At 48.1% G+C, this 22,575-nt stretch overlaps 3 protein-coding genes across 19 annotated transcripts in view; 2 read left to right on the top strand and 1 right to left on the bottom strand.

Moving 5' to 3' along the window:
• ndufaf5 (NADH:ubiquinone oxidoreductase complex assembly factor 5) overlaps nucleotides 1–12,175 on the top strand; it is a 32,353-nt gene extending 20,178 nt beyond the window's left edge. For all 3 annotated transcript variants that reach the window (XM_032563218.1, XM_032563216.1, XM_032563217.1), the window contains exon 11: nucleotides 11,968–12,175. In XM_032563218.1, the coding sequence (XP_032419109.1) occupies nucleotides 11,968–12,054 (87 nt within the window). In that variant the 3' untranslated portion in view covers nucleotides 12,055–12,175. The remainder of the gene's footprint in view (nucleotides 1–11,967) is intronic.
• Nucleotides 12,176–13,608: 1,433 nt separating this feature from the next.
• Nucleotides 13,609–18,202, top strand: drc4 (dynein regulatory complex subunit 4). Of its 4 annotated transcripts, none has more exons than XM_032563189.1 (11): nucleotides 13,613–14,041; nucleotides 14,173–14,262; nucleotides 15,149–15,346; nucleotides 15,419–15,625; nucleotides 15,693–15,747; nucleotides 15,824–16,029; nucleotides 16,236–16,403; nucleotides 16,484–16,570; nucleotides 16,675–16,884; nucleotides 17,632–17,697; nucleotides 17,762–18,202. In XM_032563189.1, exons 1-11 carry the CDS (start codon nucleotides 14,039–14,041, stop codon nucleotides 17,873–17,875), a joined length of 1,404 nt encoding a protein of 467 aa, XP_032419080.1. In that variant the 5' UTR covers nucleotides 13,613–14,038; the 3' UTR covers nucleotides 17,876–18,202. The 4 variants fall into 4 exon arrangements, 2 of the variants coding, with proteins under 2 accessions (XP_032419080.1, XP_032419081.1); XM_032563190.1 differs by having other exon boundaries at nucleotides 13,614–14,041; nucleotides 17,765–18,202; XR_004339315.1 differs by having other exon boundaries at nucleotides 13,609–14,041; nucleotides 16,675–17,697; nucleotides 17,765–17,822.
• Nucleotides 18,199–22,575, bottom strand: part of kif16ba (kinesin family member 16Ba) — a 28,167-nt gene continuing 23,790 nt past the window's right edge. For 8 of the 12 annotated variants that reach the window (XM_032563121.1, XM_032563127.1, XM_032563125.1 and 5 more), the window contains one exon: nucleotides 20,647–22,571. In XM_032563121.1, the coding sequence (XP_032419012.1) occupies nucleotides 20,916–22,571 (1,656 nt within the window). In that variant the 3' untranslated portion in view covers nucleotides 20,647–20,915. Of the gene's footprint in view, nucleotides 18,749–19,262; nucleotides 19,347–19,453; nucleotides 19,544–20,403; nucleotides 20,524–20,646; nucleotides 22,572–22,575 lie in introns of those variants that run through there. The other 4 variants (XM_032563130.1, XM_032563131.1, XM_032563132.1 and 1 more) reach the window with 1 other exon arrangement.

The raw sequence follows: 22,575 nt of genomic DNA, 5'->3' as shown, positions 1-22,575 counted from the left end.
GACAGAAGACATGTTGGTGTGTTGTGGATCCAAGCCCTGACCAGCTGCGATGAAGCAGCTGGGCGTGGCGGCGTGGCGAAGTGACCTGTAACGCCGATGCCATACGTTTGCTTCTAGATTCCACAAGTTTCGACCGAGCTGCACCAAACTTGGCTTGAGTGGTGCTGGTGTGATGCCTGAAAATTCTATGTCATCAGATTATGACGTCATCTAAGCCCCGCCCCCTCAGAACAGGAAGTGCTATTTTTTTCCTTGGAAACTTTCATCTATGGCTCTCTTGACCTAATCAAGGTGATTCTGTGTTGGATGACAGATAGGAAGTTGGTCTCGCTTGCTTTAAAGTGCCAAGAGTTTTCAATGGCGGCAACGCCGTTCGTATACGTTTGCCTCTACATTCCACATATTTTGACCGAGCTGCATCAAACTTTGCCTGAGTAATCCTGGTGGTATGCCCGTCGATCCTACGTCATCATATTATGACGTCATCTAAGCCCCGCCCCCTCACAACAGGAAGTGCAATTTTTTTCCTTGGAAAGCTCTGTTTATGGCTCTCTTGACCTAATCAAGATGATTCGGATGATAAACTCTGTCAATGCTCACTGCTGGCTGAACCGTGTGGGCGTGGCCAAATGGCGAATATCAGTCCCTCGCCATATACATACGTTTGGCTCTAATTCACACATGGATCATCCGATTGGCGCCAAACTGGATATGTATGACCTTTGTTCTGCTCTAAAGAGCCCAACGGGTTTGAGATGTAATTTGGGGAAAATGCGCGACAGCTTCTGCAGCGGCTAGCGGGCGGCAGTGCTGGAAACTGCGGCGGAGCTTCTGCGGCTCTGGAAAACGCGCGAGAGCTTCTGCGGTGGCCGGAACCCCCGCGGTGGCCAATAGGCCGGAGCGGCGCTTGCTGCGAGGGCCGCCCGAGGCTGCTTGCAGCTTTAATTAGGCCCGAGCAGCAAAGCGCTGCGAAGGCCTATTGTTTCTGTACTGTTTCTTATTATTATTATTACGATTCTGCCCCCCCAAAGAGGCGCCTTTTTGGGGGCTTTATCATATTCAAAAACTCACCAAACTTGGCGGTCGCGACTAGAAAATTTAAAAATTTTGAATTTTAAGGTTGTCGCAAAAATCGCAAAAAAAATTGCTCAACGGCGGCAACTAGCAATTTTCTGTTGACACAATGGTATGAACGTATTTCATCGTAGAGACATGAAATTTGGTACACTTGTAGAGCTCACCAAAAGACTCAGAACTTACATTTAATGTTATTAGCCAACTATCACAGGAAGTCGGCCATTTTGTCTTGAACGTCCATTTTTTTCCTCGATTTTGACGTTTACAGCCTTCGTATTTGATCGAACTCCTCCTAGGGATTTCGATTGATCGACTTCAAACTCGGTCAGTCTGATCATAAGGCATGTTTGATTTAAAGTTATCAAATTGGTGAGTTTTGGAGTATGTTGAAGGGGGGTTAGCAGGGGTCAAAGTTCACCTACTCGCCATGAAACACGAAACTCTTATATTTCCTATAAAAAAACACATAGAGGGACCAAACTTTCAGTGATTGATCGGCATCGGATGTCCTAAAATACCCTGTGGTGAAATGATGACATCACTTAAGCCACGCCCCCTGAGAACAGGAAGTGTCATGTTTTACTGTGAGCGGTCGCTCTCTTAGCCCTTTGACCTCATCAACATGAAACTGTGTCCAGACACAGAAGACATGTTGGTGTGTTGAGGATTCCAACCGTGACCGGCTTTGAGATAGCAGCTGGGCGTGGCGGCGTGGCGAAGTGACCTGTAACGCCGATGCCATACGTTTGCTTCTAGATTCCACATGTTTCGACCGAGCTGCACCAAACTTGGCTTGAGTGATGCTGGTGTGATACCTGAAAATTCTATGTCATCAGATTATGACGTCATCTAAGCCCCGCCCCCTCAGAACAGGAAGTGCTATTTTTTTCCTTGGAAACTTTCATCTATGGCTCTCTTGACCTAATCAAGGTGATTCTGTGTTGGATGACAGATAGGAAGTTGATCTCGCTTGCTTTAAAGTGCCAAGAGTTTTCAATGGCGGCAACGCCGTTCGTATACGTTTGCCTCTACATTCCACATATTTTGACCGAGCTGCATCAAACTTGGCCTGAGTGATCCTGGAGGCTTGCCCGTCAATCCTACGTCATCACATTATGACGTCATCTAAGCCCCGCCCCCTCGGAACCGGAAGTGCCGTTTTTTTTCCTTGGAAAGCTCTGTTTATGGCTCTCTTGACCTAATCAAGGTGATTCTGTGTTGGATGACAGATAGGAAGTTGATCTCGCTTGCTTTAAAGTGCCAAGAGTTTTCAATGGCGGCAACGCCGTTCGTATACGTTTGCCTCTACATTCCACATATTTTGACCGAGCTGCATCAAACTTGGCCTGAGTGATCCTGGAGGCTTGCCCGTCAATCCTACGTCATCACATTATGACGTCATCTAAGCCCCGCCCCCTCGGAACCGGAAGTGCCGTTTTTTTCCTTGGAAAGCTCTGTTTATGGCTCTCTTGACCTAATCAAGGTGATTCTGTGTTGGATGACAGATAGGAAGTTGATCTCGCTTGCTTTAAAGTGCCAAGAGTTTTCAATGGCGGCAACGCCGTTCGTATACGTTTGCCTCTACATTCCACATATTTTGACCGAGCTGCATCAAACTTGGCCTGAGTGATCCTGGAGGCTTGCCCGTCAATCCTACGTCATCACATTATGACGTCATCTAAGCCCCGCCCCCTCGGAACCGGAAGTGCCGTTTTTTTCCTTGGAAAGCTCCGTTTATGGCTCTCTTGACCTAATCAAGATGATTCAGATGATAAGCTCTGTCAATGCTCGCTGCTGGCTGAACCGTGTGGGCGTGGCCAAATGGCGAATATCAGTCCCTCGCCATATGCATATGTTTGGCTCTTATTCACGCATAGATCATCCGATTGACGCCAAACTGGATATGTATGACCTTTGTTCACCTCTAAAGAGCCCAACGAGGTTGAGATGTAGTTTGGCTCCACTGCGCCCCCTAAGTTAATACATCGGCCGTATGTCCTCGACGCATCGACCGATCTGCACCAGATTTTTCGACAGTCGTTGGGGAGCGCCGCCGAACGCATTCACGCGTGTCGACCGGTGGACGGGCGGGGAAAATGCGCGACAGCTCCTGCGGCGGCTAGCGGGCGGCGGTGCTGGAAACTGCGGCGGAGCTTCCGCGGTGGGGATCGGGCTGCGGCTCTGGAAACCGCGCGAGAGCTTCTGCGGTGGCCGGAACCCCCGCGGTGGCCAATAGGCCGGAGCGGCGCTTGCTGCGAGGGCCGCCCGAGGCTGCTTGCAGCTTTAATTAGGCCCGAGCAGCAAAGCGCTGCGAAGGCCTATTGTATCTGTACTGTTTCTTATTATTATTACGATTCTGCCCCCCTCTTCGTGTGCCTTTTTGGGGGCTTTATCATATTCAAAAACTCACCAAACTTGGCGGTCGCGACTAGAAAATTTAAAAATTTTGAATTTTAAGGTTGTCGCAAAAATCGCAAAAAAAATTGCTCAACGGCGGCAACTAGCAATTTTCTGTTGACACAATGGTATGAACGTATTTCATCGTAGAGACATGAAATTTGGTACACTTGTAGAGCTCACCAAAAGACTCAGAACTTACATTTAATGTTATTAGCCAACTATCACAGGAAGTCGGCCATTTTGTATTGAACGTCCATTTTTTTCCTCGATTTTGACGTTTACAGCCTTCGTATTTGATCGAACTCCTCCTAGGGATTTCGATTGATCGACTTCAAACTCGGTCAGTCTGATCATAAGGCATGTTTGATTTAAAGTTATCAAATTGGTGAGTTTTGGAGTATGTTGAAGGGGGGTTAGCAGGGGTCAAAGTTCACCTACTCGCCATGAAACACGAAACTCTTATATTTCCTATAAAAAAACACATAGAGGGACCAAACTTTCAGTGATTGATCGGCATCGGATGTCCTAAAATACCCTGTGGTGAAATGATGACATCACTTAAGCCACGCCCCCTGAGAACAGGAAGTGTCATGTTTTACTGTGAGCGGTCGCTCTCTTAGCCCTTTGACCTAATCAACATGAAACTGTGTCCAGACACAGAAGACATGTTGGTGTGTTGAGGATTCCAACCCTGACCGGCTTTGAGATAGCAGCTGGGCGTGGCGGCGTGGCGAAGTGACCTGTAACGCCGATGCCATACGTTTGCTTCTAGATTCCACATGTTTCGACCGAGCTGCACCAAACTTGGCTTGAGTGATGCTGGTGTGATACCTGAAAATTCTATGTCATCAGATTATGACGTCATCAAAGCCCCGCCCCCTCAGAACAGGAAGTGCTATTTTTTTCCTTGGAAACTTTCATCTATGGCTCTCTTGACCTAATCAAGGTGATTCTGTGTTGGATGACAGATAGGAAGTTGGTCTCGCTTGCTTTAAAGTGCCAAGAGTTTTCAATGGCGGCAACGCCGTTCGTATACGTTTGCCTCTACATTCCACATATTTTGACCGAGCTGCATCAAACTTGGCCTGAGTGATCCTGGAGGCTTGCCCGTCAATCCTACGTCATCACATTATGACGTCATCTAAGCCCCGCCCCCTCGGAACCGGAAGTGCCGTTTTTTTCCTTGGAAAGCTCTGTTTATGGCTCTCTTGACCTAATCAAGGTGATTCTGTGTTGGATGACAGATAGGAAGTTGGTCTCGCTTGCTTTAAAGTGCCAAGAGTTTTCAATGGCGGCAACGCCGTTCGTATACGTTTGCCTCTACATTCCACATATTTTGACCGAGCTGCATCAAACTTGGCCTGAGTGATCCTGGAGGCTTGCCCGTCGATCCTACGTCATCACATTATGACGTCATCTAAGCCCCGCCCCCTCGGAACCGGAAGTGCCGTTTTTTTCCTTGGAAAGCTCCGTTTATGGCTCTCTTGACCTAATCAAGATGATTCGGATGATGAGCTCTGTCATTGCTCGCTGCTGGCTGAACCGTGTGGGCGTGGCCAAATGGCGAATATCAGTCCCTCGCCATATTCATACGTTTGGCTCTAATTCAAGCATGGATCATCCGATTGGCTCCAAACTGGATATGTATGACCTTTGTTCACCTCTAAAGAGCCCAACGGGATTGAGATGTAATTTGGCTCCACTGCGCCCCCTAAGTTAATACATCGGCCGTATCTCCTCGACGCATCGACCGATCTGCACCAGATTTTTCGACAGTCGTCGGGGAGCGCCGCCGAACGCATTCACGCGTGTCGCCCGGTGGACGGGCGGGGAAAATGCACGACAGCTTCTGCGGCGGCTAGCGGGCGGCGGTGCTGGAAACTGCGGCAGAGCTTCTGCGGTGGGGAGCGGGCTGCGGCTCTGGAAATCGCGCGAGAGCTTCTGCGGTGGCTGGAACCCCCGCGGTGGCCAATAGGCCGGAGCGGCGCTTGCTGCGAGGGCCGCCCGAGGCTGCTTGCAGCTTTAATTAGGCCCGAGCAGCAAAGCGCTGCGAAGGCCTATTGTATCTGTACTGTTTATTATTATTACGATTCTTCCCACCTCTTCGTGTGCCTTTTTGGGGGCTTTATCATATTCAAAAACTCACCAAACTTGGCGGTCGCAACTAGAAAATTTAAAAATTTTGAATTTTAAGGTTGTCGCAAAAATCGCAAAAAGAATTGCTGAACGGCAGCAACTAGCAATTTTCTGTTGACACAATGGTATGAACGTATTTCATCGTAGAGACATGAAATTTGGTACGCTTGTAGAGCTCCCCAAAAGACTCAGAACTTACATTTAATGTTATTAGCCAACTATCACAGGAAGTCGGCCATTTTGTCTTGAACGTCCATTTTTTACCTCGATTTTGACGTTTACAGCCTTCGTATTTGATCGAACTCCTCCTAGGGATTTCGATTGATCGACTTCAAACTTGGTCAGTCTGATCATAAGGCATGTTTGATTTAAAGTTATCAAATTGGTGAGTTTTGGAGTATGTTGAAGGGGGGTTAGCAGGGGTCAAAGTTCACCTACTCGCCATGAAACACGAAACTCTTATATTTCCTATATAAAAACACATAGAGGGACCAAACTTTCATTGATTGATCGACATCGGGTGTCCTAAAATACCCTGTGGTCAAATGATGACATCACTTAGGCCACGCCCCCTGAGAACAGGAAGTGTCATGTTTTACTGTGAACGGTCGCTATCTTAGCCCTTTCACCTAATCAACATGAAACTGTGTTCAGAGACAGAAGACATGTTGGTGTGTTGAGGATTCCAACCCTGACCGGCTTTGACATAGCAGGTGGGCGTGGCGGCGTGGCGAAGTGACCTGTAACGCCGTTGCCATACGTTTGGCTCTGAATTCCACAATTTCGGGCCCAGCTGCTCCAAACTCACTAGGATGGATCCTTATCCACCCACCGACAGGAATTCATAACAAAATTTGGTGGGCGTGGTCTAATTTCTCTATAGCGACCCCTAGAGTATTTTAAATGAACAGCCCCAAGCCATGCTTAAACCTAGAATTACGAAACTTGGTACACATGTGTATCTTGACGGGACGTACAAAAAAGTCTCTTAGAGCCATGCTCTAAACCCAACAGGAAGTCGGCCATTTTAGATTGAATTTCATTTGACCTTGATTTTGACGTTCACAGCATTCGTATTTGATCGAACTCCTCCTAGGGATTTCGATTGATCGGCTTCAAACTCGGTCAGTCTGATCATAAGGCATGTCTGATTTAAAGTTATCAAATTGGTGACTGTCTGAGATTGCTGAAGGGGGGTTACCAGGGGTCAAAGTTCACCTACTCGCCATGAAACACGAAACTCTTATATATCCTGCACAGAAACTCACAGAGACACCAAACTTTCAGTTATTGATCATCAATAGGTGTCCTAAAATACCCTGTGGTGAAATGATGACATCACTTAGGCCACGCCCCCTGAGAACAGGAAATGTCATGTTTTACTGTGAACGGTCGCTATCTTAGCCCTTTGACCTCATCAACATGAAACTGTGTCCAGAGACAGAAGACATGTTGGTGTGTTGTGGATTCAAGCCCTGACCGGCTGCGATGAAGCAGCTGGGTGCGGCGGCGTGGCGAAGTGACCTGTAACGCCGATGCCATACGTTTGCTTCTAGATTCCACATGTTTCGACCGAGCTGCACCAAACTTGGCCTGACTCATCCTGGTGTGATACCTGACAATGCTATGTCATCATATTATGACGTCATCTAAGCCCCGCCCCCTCACAACAGGAAGTGCTATTTTTTTCCTTGGAAACTTTCATCTATGGCTCTCTTGACCTAATCAAGGTGATTCTGTGTTGGATGACAGATAGGAAGTTGGTCTCGCTTGCTTTAAAGTGCAAAGAGTTTTCAACGGCGGCAACGCCGTTCGTATACGTTTGCCTCTACATTCCACATATTTTGACCGAGCTGCATCAAACTTGGCCTGAGTGATCCTGGAGGCTTGCCCGTCAATCCTACGTCATCACATTATGATGTCATTTAAGCCCCGCCCCCTCGGAACCGGAAGTGCCGTTTTTTTCCTTGGAAAGCTCTGTTTATGGCTCTCTTGACCTAATCAAGGTGATTCTGTGTTGGATGACAGATAGGAAGTTGGTCTCGCTTGCTTTAAAGTGCCAAGAGTTTTCAATGGCGGCAACGCCGTTCGTATACGTTTGCCTCTACATTCCACATATTTTGACCGAGCTGCATCAAACTTGGCCTGAGTGATCCTGGAGGCTTGCCCGTCGATCCTACGTCATCACATTATGACGTCATCTAAGCCCCGCCCCCTCGGAACCGGAAGTGCCGTTTTTTTCCTTGGAAAGCTCCGTTTATGGCTCTCTTGACCTAATCAAGATGATTCGGATGATGAGCTCTGTCATTGCTCGCTGCTGGCTGAACCGTGTGGGCGTGGCCAAATGGCGAATATCAGTCCCTCGCCATATTCATACGTTTGGCTCTAATTCAAGCATGGATCATCCGATTGGCTCCAAACTGGATATGTATGACCTTTGTTCACCTCTAAAGAGCCCAACGGGATTGAGATGTAATTTGGCTCCACTGCGCCCCCTAAGTTAATACATCGGCTGTATCTCCTCGACGCATCGACCGATCTGCACCAGATTTTTTGACAGTCGTCGGGGAGCGCCGCCGAACGCATTCACGCGTGTCGCCCGGTGGACGGGCGTGGAAAATGCGCGACAGCTTCTGCGGCGGCTAGCGGGCGGCGGTGCTGGAAACTGCGGCAGAGCTCCTGCGGTGGGGAGTTGGCTGCGGCTCTGGAAATCGTGCCAGAGCTTCTGCGGTGGCTGGAACCCCCGCGGTGGCCAATAGGCCGGAGCGGCGCTTGCTGCGAGGGCCGCCCGAGGCTGCTCGCAGCTTTAATTATTATTACGATTCTGCCCCCCTAAAGAGGTGCCTTTTTGGGGGCTTTATCATATTCAAAAACTCACCAAACTTGGCGGTCGCAACTAGAAAATTTAAAAATTTTGAATTTTAAGGTTGTCGCAAAAATCGCAAAAAAAATTGCTGAACGGCGGCAACTAGCAATTTTATGTTGACACAATGGTATGAACGTACTTCATCGTAGAGACATGAAATTTGGTACACCTGTAGAGCTCACCAAAAGACTCAGAACTTACATTTAATGTTATAAGCCAACTATCACATGAAGTCGGCCATTTTGTATTGAACGTCCATTTTTTACCTCGATTTTGACGTTTACAGCGTTCGTATTTGATCGAACTCCTCCTAGGGATTTCGATTGATCGGCTTCAAACTTGGTCAGTCTGATCATAAGGCATGTTTGATTTAAAGTTATCAAATTGGTGAGTTTTGGAGGATGTTGAAGGGGGGTTGGCAGGGGTCAAAGTTCACCTACTCGCCATGAAACACGAAACTCTTATATTTCCTATACAGAAACACATAGAGGGACCAAACTTTCAGTGATTGATCGTCATCAGGTGGCCTACAATACCATATGGTCAAATGATGACATCACTTAGGCCACGCCCCCTGAGAACAGGAAGTGTCATGTTTTACTGTGAACGGTCGCTCTCTTAGCCCTTTGACCTAATCAACATGAAACTGTGTCCAGACACAGAAGACATGTTGGTGTGTTGAGGATTCCAACCCCGACCGGCTTTGAGATAGCAGCTGGGCGTGGCGGCGTGGCGAAGTGACCTGTAACGCCGATGCCATACGTTTGGCTCTGAATTCCACAATTTCGGGCCCAGCTGCTCCAAACTCACTAGGATGGATCCTTATCCACCCACCGACAGGAATTCATAACAAAATGTGGTGGGCGTGGCCTAATTTCTCTATAGCGACCCCTAGAGTATTTTAAATGAACAGCCCTAAGCCATGCTTGAACCTAGAATTACGAAACTTGGTACACATGTGTATCTTGTCAGGACGTACAAAAAAGTCTATTACAGCCATGGTCGAAACCCAACAGGAAGTCGGCCATTTTAGATTGAAGTTCATTTGATCTCGATTTTGACGTTTACAGCCTTTGCATTTGATCGAACTCCTCCTAGGGATTTCGATTGATCGGCTTCAAACTCGGTCAGTCTGATCATAAGGCATGTCTGATTTAAAGTTATCAAATTGGTGACTGTCTGAGATTGCTGAAGGGGGGTTACCAGGGGTCAAAGTTCACCTACTCGCCATGAAACACGAAACTCTTATATATCCTGCACAGAAACTCACAGAGACACCAAACTTTCAGTTATTGATCATCAATAGGTGTCCTAAAATACCCTGTGGTGAAATGATGACATCACTTAGGCCACGCCCCCTGAGAACAGGAAATGTCATGTTTTACTGTGAACGGTCGCTATCTTAGCCCTTTGACCTCATCAACATGAAACTGTGTCCAGAGACAGAAGACATGTTGGTGTGTTGTGGATTCAAGCCCTGACCGGCTGCGATGAAGCAGCTGGGTGCGGCGGCATGGCGAAGTGACCTGTAACGCCGATGCCATACGTTTGCTTCTAGATTCCACATGTTTCGACCGAGCTGCACCAAACTTGGCTTGAGTGATGCTGGTGTGATACCTGAAAATTCTATGTCATCAGATTATGACGTCATCTAAGCCCCGCCCCCTCAGAACAGGAAGTGCTATTTTTTTCCTTGGAAACTTTCATCTATGGCTCTCTTGACCTAATCAAGGTGATTCTGTGTTGGATGACAGATAGGAAGTTGGTCTCGCTTGCTTTAAAGTGCCAAGAGTTTTCAATGGCGGCAACGCCGTTCGTATACGTTTGCCTCTACATTCCACATATTTTGACCGAGCTGCATCAAACTTGGCCTGAGTGATCCTGGAGGCTTGCCCGTCAATCCTACGTCATCACATTATGACGTCATCTAAGCCCCGCCCCCTCGGAACCGGAAGTGCCGTTTTTTTTCCTTGGAAAGCTCTGTTTATGGCTCTCTTGACCTAATCAAGGTGATTCTGTGTTGGATGACAGATAGGAAGTTGGTCTCGCTTGCTTTAAAGTGCCAAGAGTTTTCAATGGCGGCAACGCCGTTCGTATACGTTTGCCTCTACATTCCACATATTTTGACCGAGCTGCATCAAACTTGGCCTGAGTGATCCTGGAGGCTTGCCCGTCGATCCTACGTCATCACATTATGACGTCATCTAAGCCCCGCCCCCTCGGAACCGGAAGTGCCGTTTTTTTCCTTGGAAAGCTCTGTTTATGGCTCTCTTGACCTAATCAAGATGATTCGGATGATAAGCTCTGTCAATGCTCGCTGCTGGCTGAACCGTGTGGGCGTGGCCAAATGGCGAATATCAGTCCCTCGCCATATGCATACGTTTGGCTCTAATTCACACATGGATCATCCGATTGGCGCCAAACTGGATATGTATGACCTTTGTTCTGCTCTAAAGAGCCCAACGGGTTTGAGATGTAATTTGACTCCACTGCGCCCCCTAAGTTAATACATCGGCTGTATCTCCTCGACACATCGACCGATCTGCACCAGATTTTTTGACAGTGGTCGGGGAGCGCTGCCGAACGCATTCACGCGTGTCGCCTGGTGGACGGGCGTGGAAAATGCGCGACAGCCTCTGCGGTGGCTAGCGGGCGGCGGTGCTGGAAACTGCGGCGGAGCTTCTGCGGTGGGGAGTTGGCTGCGGCTCTGGAAATCGTGCGAGAGCTTCTGCGGTGGCTGGAACCCCCGCGGTGGCCAATAGGCCGGAGCGGCGCTTGCTGCGAGGGCCGCCCGAGGCTGCTCGCAGCTTTAATTTCTTTTACTTTTTCTTATTTTTTCATATTCTGTATTAATTTAATATCAATGACATTGACTTTGATTTGATCATACATTGATTTATTTTCTCCAGTATTTCCATTTTGCATTTTCTCCACTACTCTTTTCTCCTTTGCTTATTTCCATTTTTTTTTCCATTTTATTTTTGATTATGTTTTCATTTTTTCTTGTCCTGTTTCCTTCTGAATTTAAACTATCGGAAAAGAAAAGAGAACAGCAATAAAAGAAAAATAAATCTGTAAATAAACAACAATGAGAAAAAAGGAGAAGAGAAAATTTGTTAATGCGTGATTAAATCAAGAGACTGAACAAAAAATAGTATTAAATAAAGAGAATATGACAAATTTAGAAAAAAAAAAATTATAATAAAATAGCGATGGTGTTTAATTAATGCTGCTGAAAATTATAAGTATTAGTGAGTGCCATTGTATAATCAAATAAGGTGGAAAAGTTCTTAATTTTTATTTTTTGGAAGCAATATTTGGCACATGAATTACTTTTTGAAGCCATTTATTTATTTCTATAGTCACAGTTTTGACAGGATCTTCCTTCCGTAGTTGACTTAATAAACCAAACAGGGAAAAACCCAAGAGCAGGTTTGGGAACCTTCATAAAAACATTAAAACGGTTTTCTGCTCCGTGGTTCCTGCAGGCCAAGCCGGCCCGCCGCGGCTCCGCCACCGTGTCCTTCAGAGATCTGGCCAAGGTCAGCCGAACCGGTGGCGCCGACCGGTCCTAGGGTCATGAACTCACCGGGTAAGGCGTCCAGGAGCAAGAGGTTCTGGTTCTGGTTCCGACTGTAAATGTTGTATAGAAACCTGCTTCTGGGAAATAAACTGAGTAGTGAAGGAAACATGTAACTAGTGAGTGTGTTCTCTCTGATGAAGCTGCTGCCACTCACACACACACACACACATCAATACACATGTTTGCGTGGCTATCATTGTGGGGACTTTCCATTGACTTCCACTCATTTCTACAGCCTAACTCTTTTTTTTTTACCCCTCCAGGGTCTTTCTGTAGCTCTAGTGCCCCTTATATGACAGTAGACTGACAGGAAACGGGGAAGACATGCGGCAAATGTCGTCGGGTCCGGGAGTCGAACCTGCGACAGCCACGTCGAGGACTCAAGGCCTCCAAATACGGGTCGCGCTAACCGCTACGCCACCACGGCACGCCCTCTACAGCCTAACTCTAACCAAAACTCAATTCACACTGTAGTCCTAAGTCTGACCTCTGACCCTCTTGTAGGGACCAGGCTTTGGTCCCCACAACGTAGTATATGTCAGGAAAATGGAAAATATTACACACACACACACAGATTTGGCTAATCGTGACTCGACATCCAGATCTGCTCTGGATCCTCCAGACAGTTTTCCTTCAGCTGGTCTGGAATATAACAGGATTAAATCTGATTATGATCTGAAGCAGATTAGAGCTCAGATTATTGATCATTTCTGGATGAATTCAGTCAGACAGAGGAAAACATGTTGGACAGAAAATGTCTGAAATCTGGAGTTAAAATCCAGAAATGACCTTTGACCTTTCAGGCTCTAAGTGAGCAGCAGAACCAGAGCGGTCAACTTCCTGGACCGGAACCGAACTGTCCAGATGAAACCAGACCTGAAGTCCCGCTTGAGCTGCTTCCTCATCTGGTTGTGATCAGAGCAGAACCTCCACTCTGGACCCAAAGGATCCAGAACTTCTGCCTCCGTAGACCCGGACCGGAGTTACAACAACCGGACCGGTCCAATAAAGTTCCAACAGGTCAAATCAACAGCTCGGTTAGTTAGCAACAGGAAGTGATGAGGAATGAACGTTTCTATCTATAAGTTCTAGTTCTAGGAAGATGGAGAATAAAATCTGGACAGAATGTGGAGGAGAGCTGGGGTTAAAGGTCAAACCAGGCTGTTTCCTGGTATTTTAAAATAAACGTTTTAACAAAAAAGGTTCAAATTACTAATTTAAAAACTATTAATAATTTGATTATTTATTGGTGCTTATGAAACAATGTTTCATTACAGCCCGAGTTAAAAGTTGATCTAAAAATGAAATAGAAAACATTAAAGATCTGATTCCTGATGTTTCCACAGGATTGCAGAAAATTATTTCATTCTCAGTTATTTTTTCCATTTCAACCTATATTTTTTATTAAAAACCCCAAAGCTTCCTTTTATTGTCATTGTGAATGAAGAAAGCACAACGAAATATAAAAAAATAGCAACAAGTAAAATAATAAGTCTCTCAATAAATATAAAATGGTTTGAAATGTTAAAGTTTTTTTATTTTTATTTAGTTTTTTATTTGAGCTGAGTCAGTATTTTATAATCTCTCATCTAACGATATCCTATAGATATAGAAAATGATTAATTTTTAAATGTTTTCAGTCAGGAATGTCTACATTTATGAAGTTAAGGTGAACGTGACGTCAGATTAAATAGATTAAATTTCACGGAAGTTTGATTCGTTTGGTCCGGTGAAAAGAGACTCAGTGATATTTAACGACCTGACTTTTAAATATATTGCTTTGGTTTTAGTTTTATTTAAATTTGAAGAGGAATATTTAGACTGGGGGTTACCTGAAACTTTGTTTCTGTCACGTGACCGCGTTGCCATGGCAGCGCCTCATGTTGCTATTCCCGCAGATCTGCGGTTCGCTTCGCGTTCCTAAAACCTGCGGGGTTTAAATCTGCTGCTGCTGTGGAGCCGATCGGTGAAATAAGATGGTGAGGAAATATTTATTTTCATCAATAACTTGGTAGATGTCGGCATCACGGTGCGGTTCAAAGTTCTGTTAGCATGGTAGCTTAGCATCAGCAGCTAACGGTGTGGATGTCTCCGGGTTTCCCACCTCCAGCCGCCGAAGAACAGAAACAAGAAGTCCGGGAAGGGGAAGCCCTCCGCGGTGGTGGACGCTCTGTCCACGGAGGAGATGTCCAAGGACCAGGTGGGAGCCGCTGGTTGATGCTAGTGAGGCTAACTGGTGTTTGTTCACTCTTTAGTTAATCTGTGTAACCGAATAAAAAACACTTCAGTCCGGTTCTGACCAATCCGGAACCGATTCAACCTGTCGGAACCAACATGAAGCAGATTAATGTTAGAGAGGAGGAACCGGGAATCGAACCACCGAACTGTGGATTAGCCCTGAAAGCGCGCGCAGCTCCATCTGCTGGAGAACAGGAGGAATTACAACAAAAATCTAAACATCTGATTGGTCAGAACGAGGCCGCTGTTTAAACCTCAGAGTAACGGAGCGGATCTCTCTCTGCTACTGCTGATTTCAGTTTGTACATCAAACTTAAATCCATCATTTTCACCATAATTTAGGCAACATATTCCAAATGTGTTATTGTTTCATACGGTTACGTCATTCTGTACTGTGGAGTGTTTATGTTGCAACAGCAGATTCTGATTATTTTAATTACATATAATTTAAAATTTCTCTTTCAACTAGTAGCAATAAAGAATACATTTGTCACTTCATATTTATATCAACGTACAAGCATAATAATATGTTTGAATGAGAAGTGATATTATCGGTACGTATGATTGATAAAGTATTTATAAAACCTGAGGAGGATGAAGTCAGGAGACATAGCAGACCGGCACCTGACTGTGGATTTAAAGGGCTCTCTGTGAGCGCAGTCTGCCTGTAATTCACCACAGAACAAGAAAGTTCTGTTAGGATTCGGGTTCATCTGGTTCTGATGAGGCCCGTTTGACAGATTAAAATAACCTTTAAGCAGGGATTAAACATGTTTTCAGTGGTTCTGAGTTGGACCAGTAGCCGGTCCGGTCCGGTGCGGTCCGGCTGACGGAGTGTCCCCTTGCAGCTGGAAGAGCACGTGGTGCGGCTGCGGGAGGAGCTGGACCGGGAGCGCGAGGAGCGGAGCTACTTCCAGCTGGAGCGCGATAAGATCCGCGGCCTGTGGGAAATCTCCCGGCGGCGGCTGGAGGAGGCGGAGGCGGAGCTGAGGGACAGCGTCCGGCAGAGGGACGAGGCCGCGGAGCGCCACCGTGTGGAGATAACGGTGAGTTCTGTCGAAGCGTGACCTCTGACCCCGCCTCTTGGTCCAGATCCTTAATCTGTGTCGGGTTTTCAGGTCTACAAGCAGAAGCTGAAGCACGTCTTGTCCGAGCAGCACGACGCCGTCTGTGAGATGAAGACGGACGCCATCTCCTCTTCCTCGCTGATCCGGGACCGGAACGCCGGGTCGGAGCTGGATCTGCAGCGGCAGCTCCGGGATCTGCAGGCGGCCGGCGAGCAGAAGATGATCCAGGAGCACGGCGCCGCCAAGGAGCTGCAGCTGGTGAGGAGACCACACAACACTCTTCATCTCCTCTTCCTCTTCGTCTCACCCTCCTCTTCCTCCTCAGAAGCACCAGGCGGAGCTGATGAGGCTCGGTAACGAGTACGAGCGGCAGATCCACGGTGAGCTCCTCTTCCTCACCGTTCTTCCTCCTCCTCTGTCCTGCTTCATGCCGCCGGTCGGCCTCTTCCTCCCCAGAGCTGGAGATGAGTTTCCACCAGAGGGCGCACTCCCTGATGCAGGCGGAGGTCAGGAAGCGCAGCGCGGCCGTCAGCGAGGTGGAGCAGAGGATGAAGAGCCACATGGAGTCGCTGATGGAGGAACACGACCGAGTCCTACGCAAAGGAGAGGAATACTTCTCCCGAATTCAGAGGAACCAGCAGGAGGAGCTGGACAGGTGGAAGGTGAGCAGGAAGCTCTGGAGTAGATCCCTCTGGATCCCCTGGAGTAGATCCCACTAGGTCCTCTGGAGTAGATCCCTCTGGATCCCCTGGAGTAGATCCCACTAGGTCCTCTGGAGTAGATCCCTCTGGATCCCCTGGAGTAGATCCCACTAGGTCCCCTGGAGTAGATCCCTCTGGATCCCCTGAGCCCTCCCTCTCTGTTCCAGGGCGAGCTGAAGAAGCTGCAGAACCAGAAGCTGCGGTGGGAGAAGAAGATCTCAGCAGCTCAGCAGGAGAACCAGCGTCTGAAGACGACGCTGCAGGAGGTCCAGCAGAAGCTTCCGGAGCTGCACAGACGGCTACAGGAGCACCAGCACTCCAAGCAGAGGATGGAGGTAAGGGGGCGGAGCCAACACCTGGAAGTTGCTCAGCGCTGATGGTGCTGATGATGATGATGATGATGGTGTGTGAGCAGGAGTACCGAGCTCAGCAGAAGCTGGTTGATCAGGAGCTCAGAGACCTGACGGTGGAACACGAGCTGCTGCTGCAGGCCTTCCACAAGGTAAACCTCCTTCCTTCCTCCTGCTCCTTCCTCTTCCTCCTCCATCCTGCTCCTTCCTCTTCCTCCTGCTCCTCCCTGCTGACTCCTCCAGGTGTTCCCTGCAGGTGCAGCAGGAGCGTGACGAGCTGCTGAGGAGGCAGACTCAGAGCATCCTGGACGTCCAGCAGAGGAGCGGCCTGAAGAAGATCCTGCTGCAGAGGAAGATGGAGGCGCTGAGCCAGACTCTGGAGAAGAAGGAGGCGCAGCTGAGCGCCGCGCTGTCTGTCTGCAGCGTGGAGCCCACGGCGCGCAGCAACGCCGCCCACAAGCTGCAGGTAAGAGGCCGGAGGGCCGCTCCGCTGGGCGGCACCGGAACTTCTCCACAGGTTCTGATCAGGAGCAGAAACACCTGGAGGAGTTTAACTCAGGAACAGCTGATTCATCCTGAAGGGAAACCAGACGGTTGTTCAGTCAGCTGCCTGAGATTTTACTTTTACTGGCGCAAAAACACGCTGAAGTATTTCTACTCTCAGTACTTCCTGTCTGCAGCCTCCAAACACGGCAGCAGTGCTTCTTCAGCTTCCTGTGAACACAAAGCTAGAATCCGCCCTGCAGGAGAGGAGAAGGTCTGGAAGAAGAGAAATCTTCATCCTCCGCACTGAACTCATCATTCTGGTTTCTCTGGAATGTTGGAGGCACAGCAGCAAGGAGTTCGTTAGCTTAGCAACAACCTAGCTGATGACATCACAGAGTGTTAGCTTAGCAACTGAACTGATGACATCACAGAGTGTTAGCTTAGCAACAACCTAGCTGATGACATCACAGAGTGTTAGCTTAGCAACTGAACTGATGACATCACAGAGTCGCCACCAGGTCCATAATAGTTGAGAAACTCCTCCTCAGAAAACATGGAGTAAAACTTTAAGCTAACATTGCTAGAAGCTAGTTAGCATGTTGCTACATAAGCTAGCAGAATGGCCTAATTCCAGGTTCTGATGCGAACTAGCAGCTTTCAGGAAGTGAAGGAGTGACTCCGGTTCTCCTGGGATTATCTGAGTCTGAAACCTGTTTCCTGTTTCCAGGAGATCCTGGAGTCCAAACGGACCGCCATGGAGGCTCTGCAGCTGGACCTGGACCAGGGCGCCCAGGTCAGTGTACCTGCAGCTTCCTGGTTCCTGTCCTGCAGCCGCTGACATCCTGTATGTCTTCCAGCAGCTGCTGCGCCCCCTGCAGGATGACGTGGAGGTCGCCGTTGTCCCGCCGCTCCGCTCTCCCTCCAGACCCGCCGAGCCGGTTCCAGAGGAACCCGGACCGGACCGGTGGTGACCGGAACGGATCCGACTGTTCATGTTTTTCTGCTGAACTTGGATCAATTCGGAGCCAGAAACCTAGATGCTGCCACTACTGCTGACATCATCAACGGCGTGGAGCTTTCTCACCACTGCGTCTCGATCGCCCCAAACCATCCAACCATTGCTGGTTAGGCCCCGCCCCCTCCATAGAGCTTCCTGTGTCGAAGTCATCATGAAATAAACTGATCTCGCATCAGATTGGCCAGCTGTTAGGGCTAGCCCCGCCCCTCACTAATGGCCGACAAATCAAAACGCTGCAAGAAAAATAAGGAGAAAATGAAGATATTCAGATTTGACTGAATCAGATTATTTTGTATATTTCAGACATTTTTACATTTAAATAATTATTCCCAGTTTCATCGTCTCTCCAGCAGGTTTTGGTCCAACCTGCCGTCAGTTCTGATCCGATTTCATCGGCTCATAATTTATTGATTTATAGCAGCAAACAGGAAACTTTGTTTCTACAGAGAAGCTGCAGATCTTCTCCACAACCCTTCGGATCCAGAACTTTGGTTCTGTTCCTTCGTGTCCTGAGCAGAACCAGAACCAGGCGGGTTCTGTAGTCTGAACCGACCTGAAGCTTCTGCCCTCCAGAGCGGAGATCGACTCGTCCTGCAAGACCAAACAGGAGAACCACCAGAACCACATAAAGAGGCAGGTCCAGACCTCCGTGGCCGGTTCTGCCTCAGCCGGTTCCGTGGCTACTGGACTCGAAGACGCCCTTCTTGAAGAACGGAGAAAACTCGCAGATGTTGAACTTGGACAGGCGGAAAACGCCGTCCTCATCAGGTTTGAGAGGAGAACCAGAGCAGGACAGCATGACCCGGAACAGGTTCCTCAGGTACCGCTGGGGAGACGGGCAGACGGGTCATCAGAACCACCAAAACCCTAAAGCCCTTATCAGAATTATTAGCTCTGCTAATCGCTAAGAGCTAATCGCTAAGCAAAGTTGATAATTAGCATAAGCTAATGCTAAAGCGTTAAGCAGCTAACCATGTTGATACAAGACGTACGTCAATAACATGTCACTGCGCAGCCTGTCGCCCCCTACAGGATCAGATCTGCCACTGCACTCCTTCAGTTTGTCCTTTGGATCAGATTTTTCTCTCGGTTTCAGTTTTACAGTTGTTGAGTTTTTCTAACTGTTGCGGTACGACTTCAGTCAGAAAGCAGCAGGACGTTTTATTTACTGTAGACCTACAGCAATGCATTCTGGGTACAGAATAAACATCATTTACTGCATTACAGCTGGAGGCTCTAAACAATCCACGGGAATCTTAGATTGCACGTTTAATAAAGTTTATAAAAAGACACTATGAGAGGACCCATAGGCCCGGTTCCGGTTGCCGGTCCGGTCGTACCTCCAGGTGGCTGCGGCGCTCCGATACCATCCGCTCGTCCCGGTTCCCAAACAGCTTCTTCGGAGGAAACTCCAGAGCCGCCAGCTGGAAAACAAAGACCATCAGAACAGAACCAGAACTACGATCAGGCCCGGTTCTGGACAACAGTTTCATCAGAACCAGAACCAACGGGTCAGGTTCTGGCGGCTCACCTCCGGATATTTGGACTTCAGGCTCCTGTGCATTTCTCTGAAGCGGCTGTAGCGTCTGAACACGGTCCAGCTGTCGTCCATCACCGAGACCTGATGAAGACAGAGCAGCTCTTCATCACTGGGTCGACCTGCTGGGAAACCGGGCCCAGCAGAACCGGGGCCAGCAGAACCCTCAGCGCCTCCCAGAGACCAAGCCTGAAACTGATTTGTAAGCTTTGATTAAAATCGGATTCAGACGTGAATCTCTGTTCGGTTCTTTCTGGTTTCAAAACAGAAAAACTGCAAAAACTTAAAGCCTAAATGTAAAATGTAATTTAAAAATTAATTATGTAACTTTTGCTTTAGCTTTAAAATGAATCCATGGAGGTTTTAATAATTAGCGACAGTGGAAATGACAGAAGTCAAAGCAGAAGTTGGTGAAAACGAGTTCAGGTTTGAGTCCAAACGTCCTGATGGAGAAATTCAGTATATAGAAAAGTAGTCCTGTTCATTTTTATTTGGCTTAGTTTTAAAACTTAAAAACAAAAACCCACCAGATTATTCTGTTTTCTTTGCTGCATTTTGAAACTGAAAAACCAAAGAACAAACCAAACACGGCACAAAACAGACGGCAATAAAATCAGAAATATGGAAACATGATTTTATGTCTACATTGTTTTATTTCCATAAGAGCCCAAACTAAATAAAGACCTTGTGAATCTGTAAAGTCTTACTTTATGGAGCCGCTGGTTATTTTGGGGAGCGTTGAGAAACAGCAGCTGGTTTTAGTCACACTAAGCGCTCCAGGTTTCATACTGGTTTTACTGGTTCTGCTCGTCCTCAGCTCCCTCAGAAAGCCATCTTTGGATTTTCTGTTATAGTTTTAAATGTGTCGTTTCGCTCCTGAAGTTTCCACGGCAACCTGATCCTGTAGAAATGGATGTAAACGTACCTGAGCCGAGCGAACTCACCTTGACCTCGAACTCGAAGTGTTCGTCCTTGCCCTGGCCGCGCAGGACGTAGCGGGGGATGCTCACCCTGACGGGCTCCTTGGCGGCGCAGAGCGTCCCGGCCGGGCGCGACATCAGATGCTGCGCACAAATCACCAAAACCAGGCGGGAAACAGACGGAAAGAGGAGCAGACGGTAAACAATCGACCCGGAACAAGCTGGGAAAAAAACGACGAGATCTAAGAAACGCTCAAACAACCATCGTTAAAACGGATAAAATCTTTATTTAGTTTCAAATCAATTACAAACATGCTGTGCAAAATTCAACGCTGATGTATTTGGCTGTGAAATAATAAAAACAGTGAAGTGACTTCATCATTCCCCCTTTGTAAACAAACATTCATCTTCAGTCAGCAGCAGATTCTCTGTTGCAGGTTTAAATTCAGTCTTTGTGATTTCAATAAGCTACTAAAAAGTTAAAAACATTTTAAATTTCGTGTTTTAGGTCTTTAATCTATCTGCTGGCTCCATCTTCAGATGCACAGATGGTTGATGAGGATCTGAGCTTCTGCAGAGCAGCCGAAACTTAACTTCCAGGATTCACACCGAGCGCCGCAGGAGGGAACGTCGGCGGAGCGCCGCCTTGGCTCCACCTTCCGTTTCGGAGTTTGCTGATTGCGATTCGTGAAGACGATGTCGACGTTGAAGCAGGCCTCGTTCCTCCTGACCAGCAGACACCGGATGTCCGAACGCCGCCGCAGCTTCAGTCCCTGGAACTGCGGCTGGATGGGAACCCGGCTGGAGCCCCGCGGCGCCGGGTGAAACACTCCGTCCTCCTGCAGGAGAGCAACGTGAGTGTCGGTCAGGAGGAACTGGAGCAGAGAGTCCTGGTGCAGCCGGACGCTGCTGTAGAGCAGAGGACGAATGTCCGCCAGGGAAGGTTTGCCGGGGCCGTCCATGTTCCCGTGGACGATGTAGAGCAGGTCCGCTAGGACCCGTTTGAACCTGGAAGTGAGGTTCAGACCGATGTCTGAGACGATGTCAGGAACCCGGGAGGTCCAATCCAGAGACAGAGCCACGAGGTCCTGCGACAGCAGCGGGTGACTCTCCGTCGCCTCAGAGAACGTCTCCGGACAGCGAGCCTTCAGCACCGCCTTGCAGAACTCCTGTGTGAGCTCCTGGTTGTGAGTGAAGACCGCCAGAACCGAGTCCTCCCTGGATCCGATCAGACGGACATGCTGCCCTGCCAAGCTGATCTGGACCTCCCGGATCTCCATAAGGTCAAAGTGATGGAAGAGACGGAGGGTGTCCGATGAGTCCTGGCCAGCTGAAACTACCGTCAGGTCCTGTTCTGACAGAAGGAGGCAGACTGGTTCTGGACTGGGTTGGTCAAAGCTGGCCGCTCTGAGCCAGAAGATGCTCAGGATCCTCCTACCTGGTCTTTGAGAAGACAGAGGTTCAGTTCTGTCAATGACCTGCTGGGATGACAGACTACGAAGCTGTGCCAGAGCTGGTGGCAACTCAATTAGACTCTGATAAAACTCCTCTGGGCGGCAGTCCTCTGGACCGGCATTTCTGATCGAGGACACAGAGCCCTTCGGCCACAATGACATGGCATTCAAACCAAACCCTTGAGCGGTTCTGGACAGATCCACCAAGGAGACTTTGTTTTCCAGAACAGAGTGAGGTTTTGGTGCAAGTTTTGTTGTCTGGATCAGTGGAAAATCCCTGGACCTCATGGTGACGTACTGAGAAACGGCATACTTCATATCGTCGACTCCCACATTTCGGATGAAATCTCTTGTGCCCTGAATTCGTCTCTCTGCATCTTTGTAAACATCTGAAAGTTTTCCTGTGAAGTATCCTAAAACGTGGCTCCTGTTCGTCTCACTTGGATCTTGGCTAGAACCTTTTTCTGAGCTCTGTAATGTTGTTGGTTGACCGCTGGGAAGTTCTGCTTCCTCTGCTCTCCACGGGTACAAGGCCTGGTTCTTGACTTTTGTAACATAGTCCCAAAGGTTTGACTTACTGGTCGTCATGTTCACTGGTTTTTCATTTTCCTCTTGTCTGTTGAGACCACTGATGGCATGGATATCCTGACTCTCAGGCCCATCTGACCTCCAGGGGTGAAGGGTTTGATTCCTAACCTTTGCAACATAATCCCAAACGTTATTCCTGGTGGAGGATACCCTT

Source organism: Xiphophorus hellerii, chromosome 5 (genome assembly GCF_003331165.1).
Source record: "Xiphophorus hellerii strain 12219 chromosome 5, Xiphophorus_hellerii-4.1, whole genome shotgun sequence".
NCBI classification, from domain to species: Eukaryota; Metazoa; Chordata; class Actinopteri; order Cyprinodontiformes; family Poeciliidae; genus Xiphophorus; species Xiphophorus hellerii.
This window is presented reverse-complemented; position numbering and strand designations above follow the sequence as displayed.

Bases quoted from the DNA above. Each gene is read 5' to 3' on its own strand.
- drc4 (XM_032563189.1), top strand. The intron at 15,347-15,418 runs GTGAGTTCTGTC...TCGGGTTTTCAG, and splicing joins GCCACCGTGTGGAGATAACG to GTCTACAAGCAGAAGCTGAA. The intron at 15,626-15,692 runs GTGAGGAGACCA...CTTCCTCCTCAG, and splicing joins CCGCCAAGGAGCTGCAGCTG to AAGCACCAGGCGGAGCTGAT.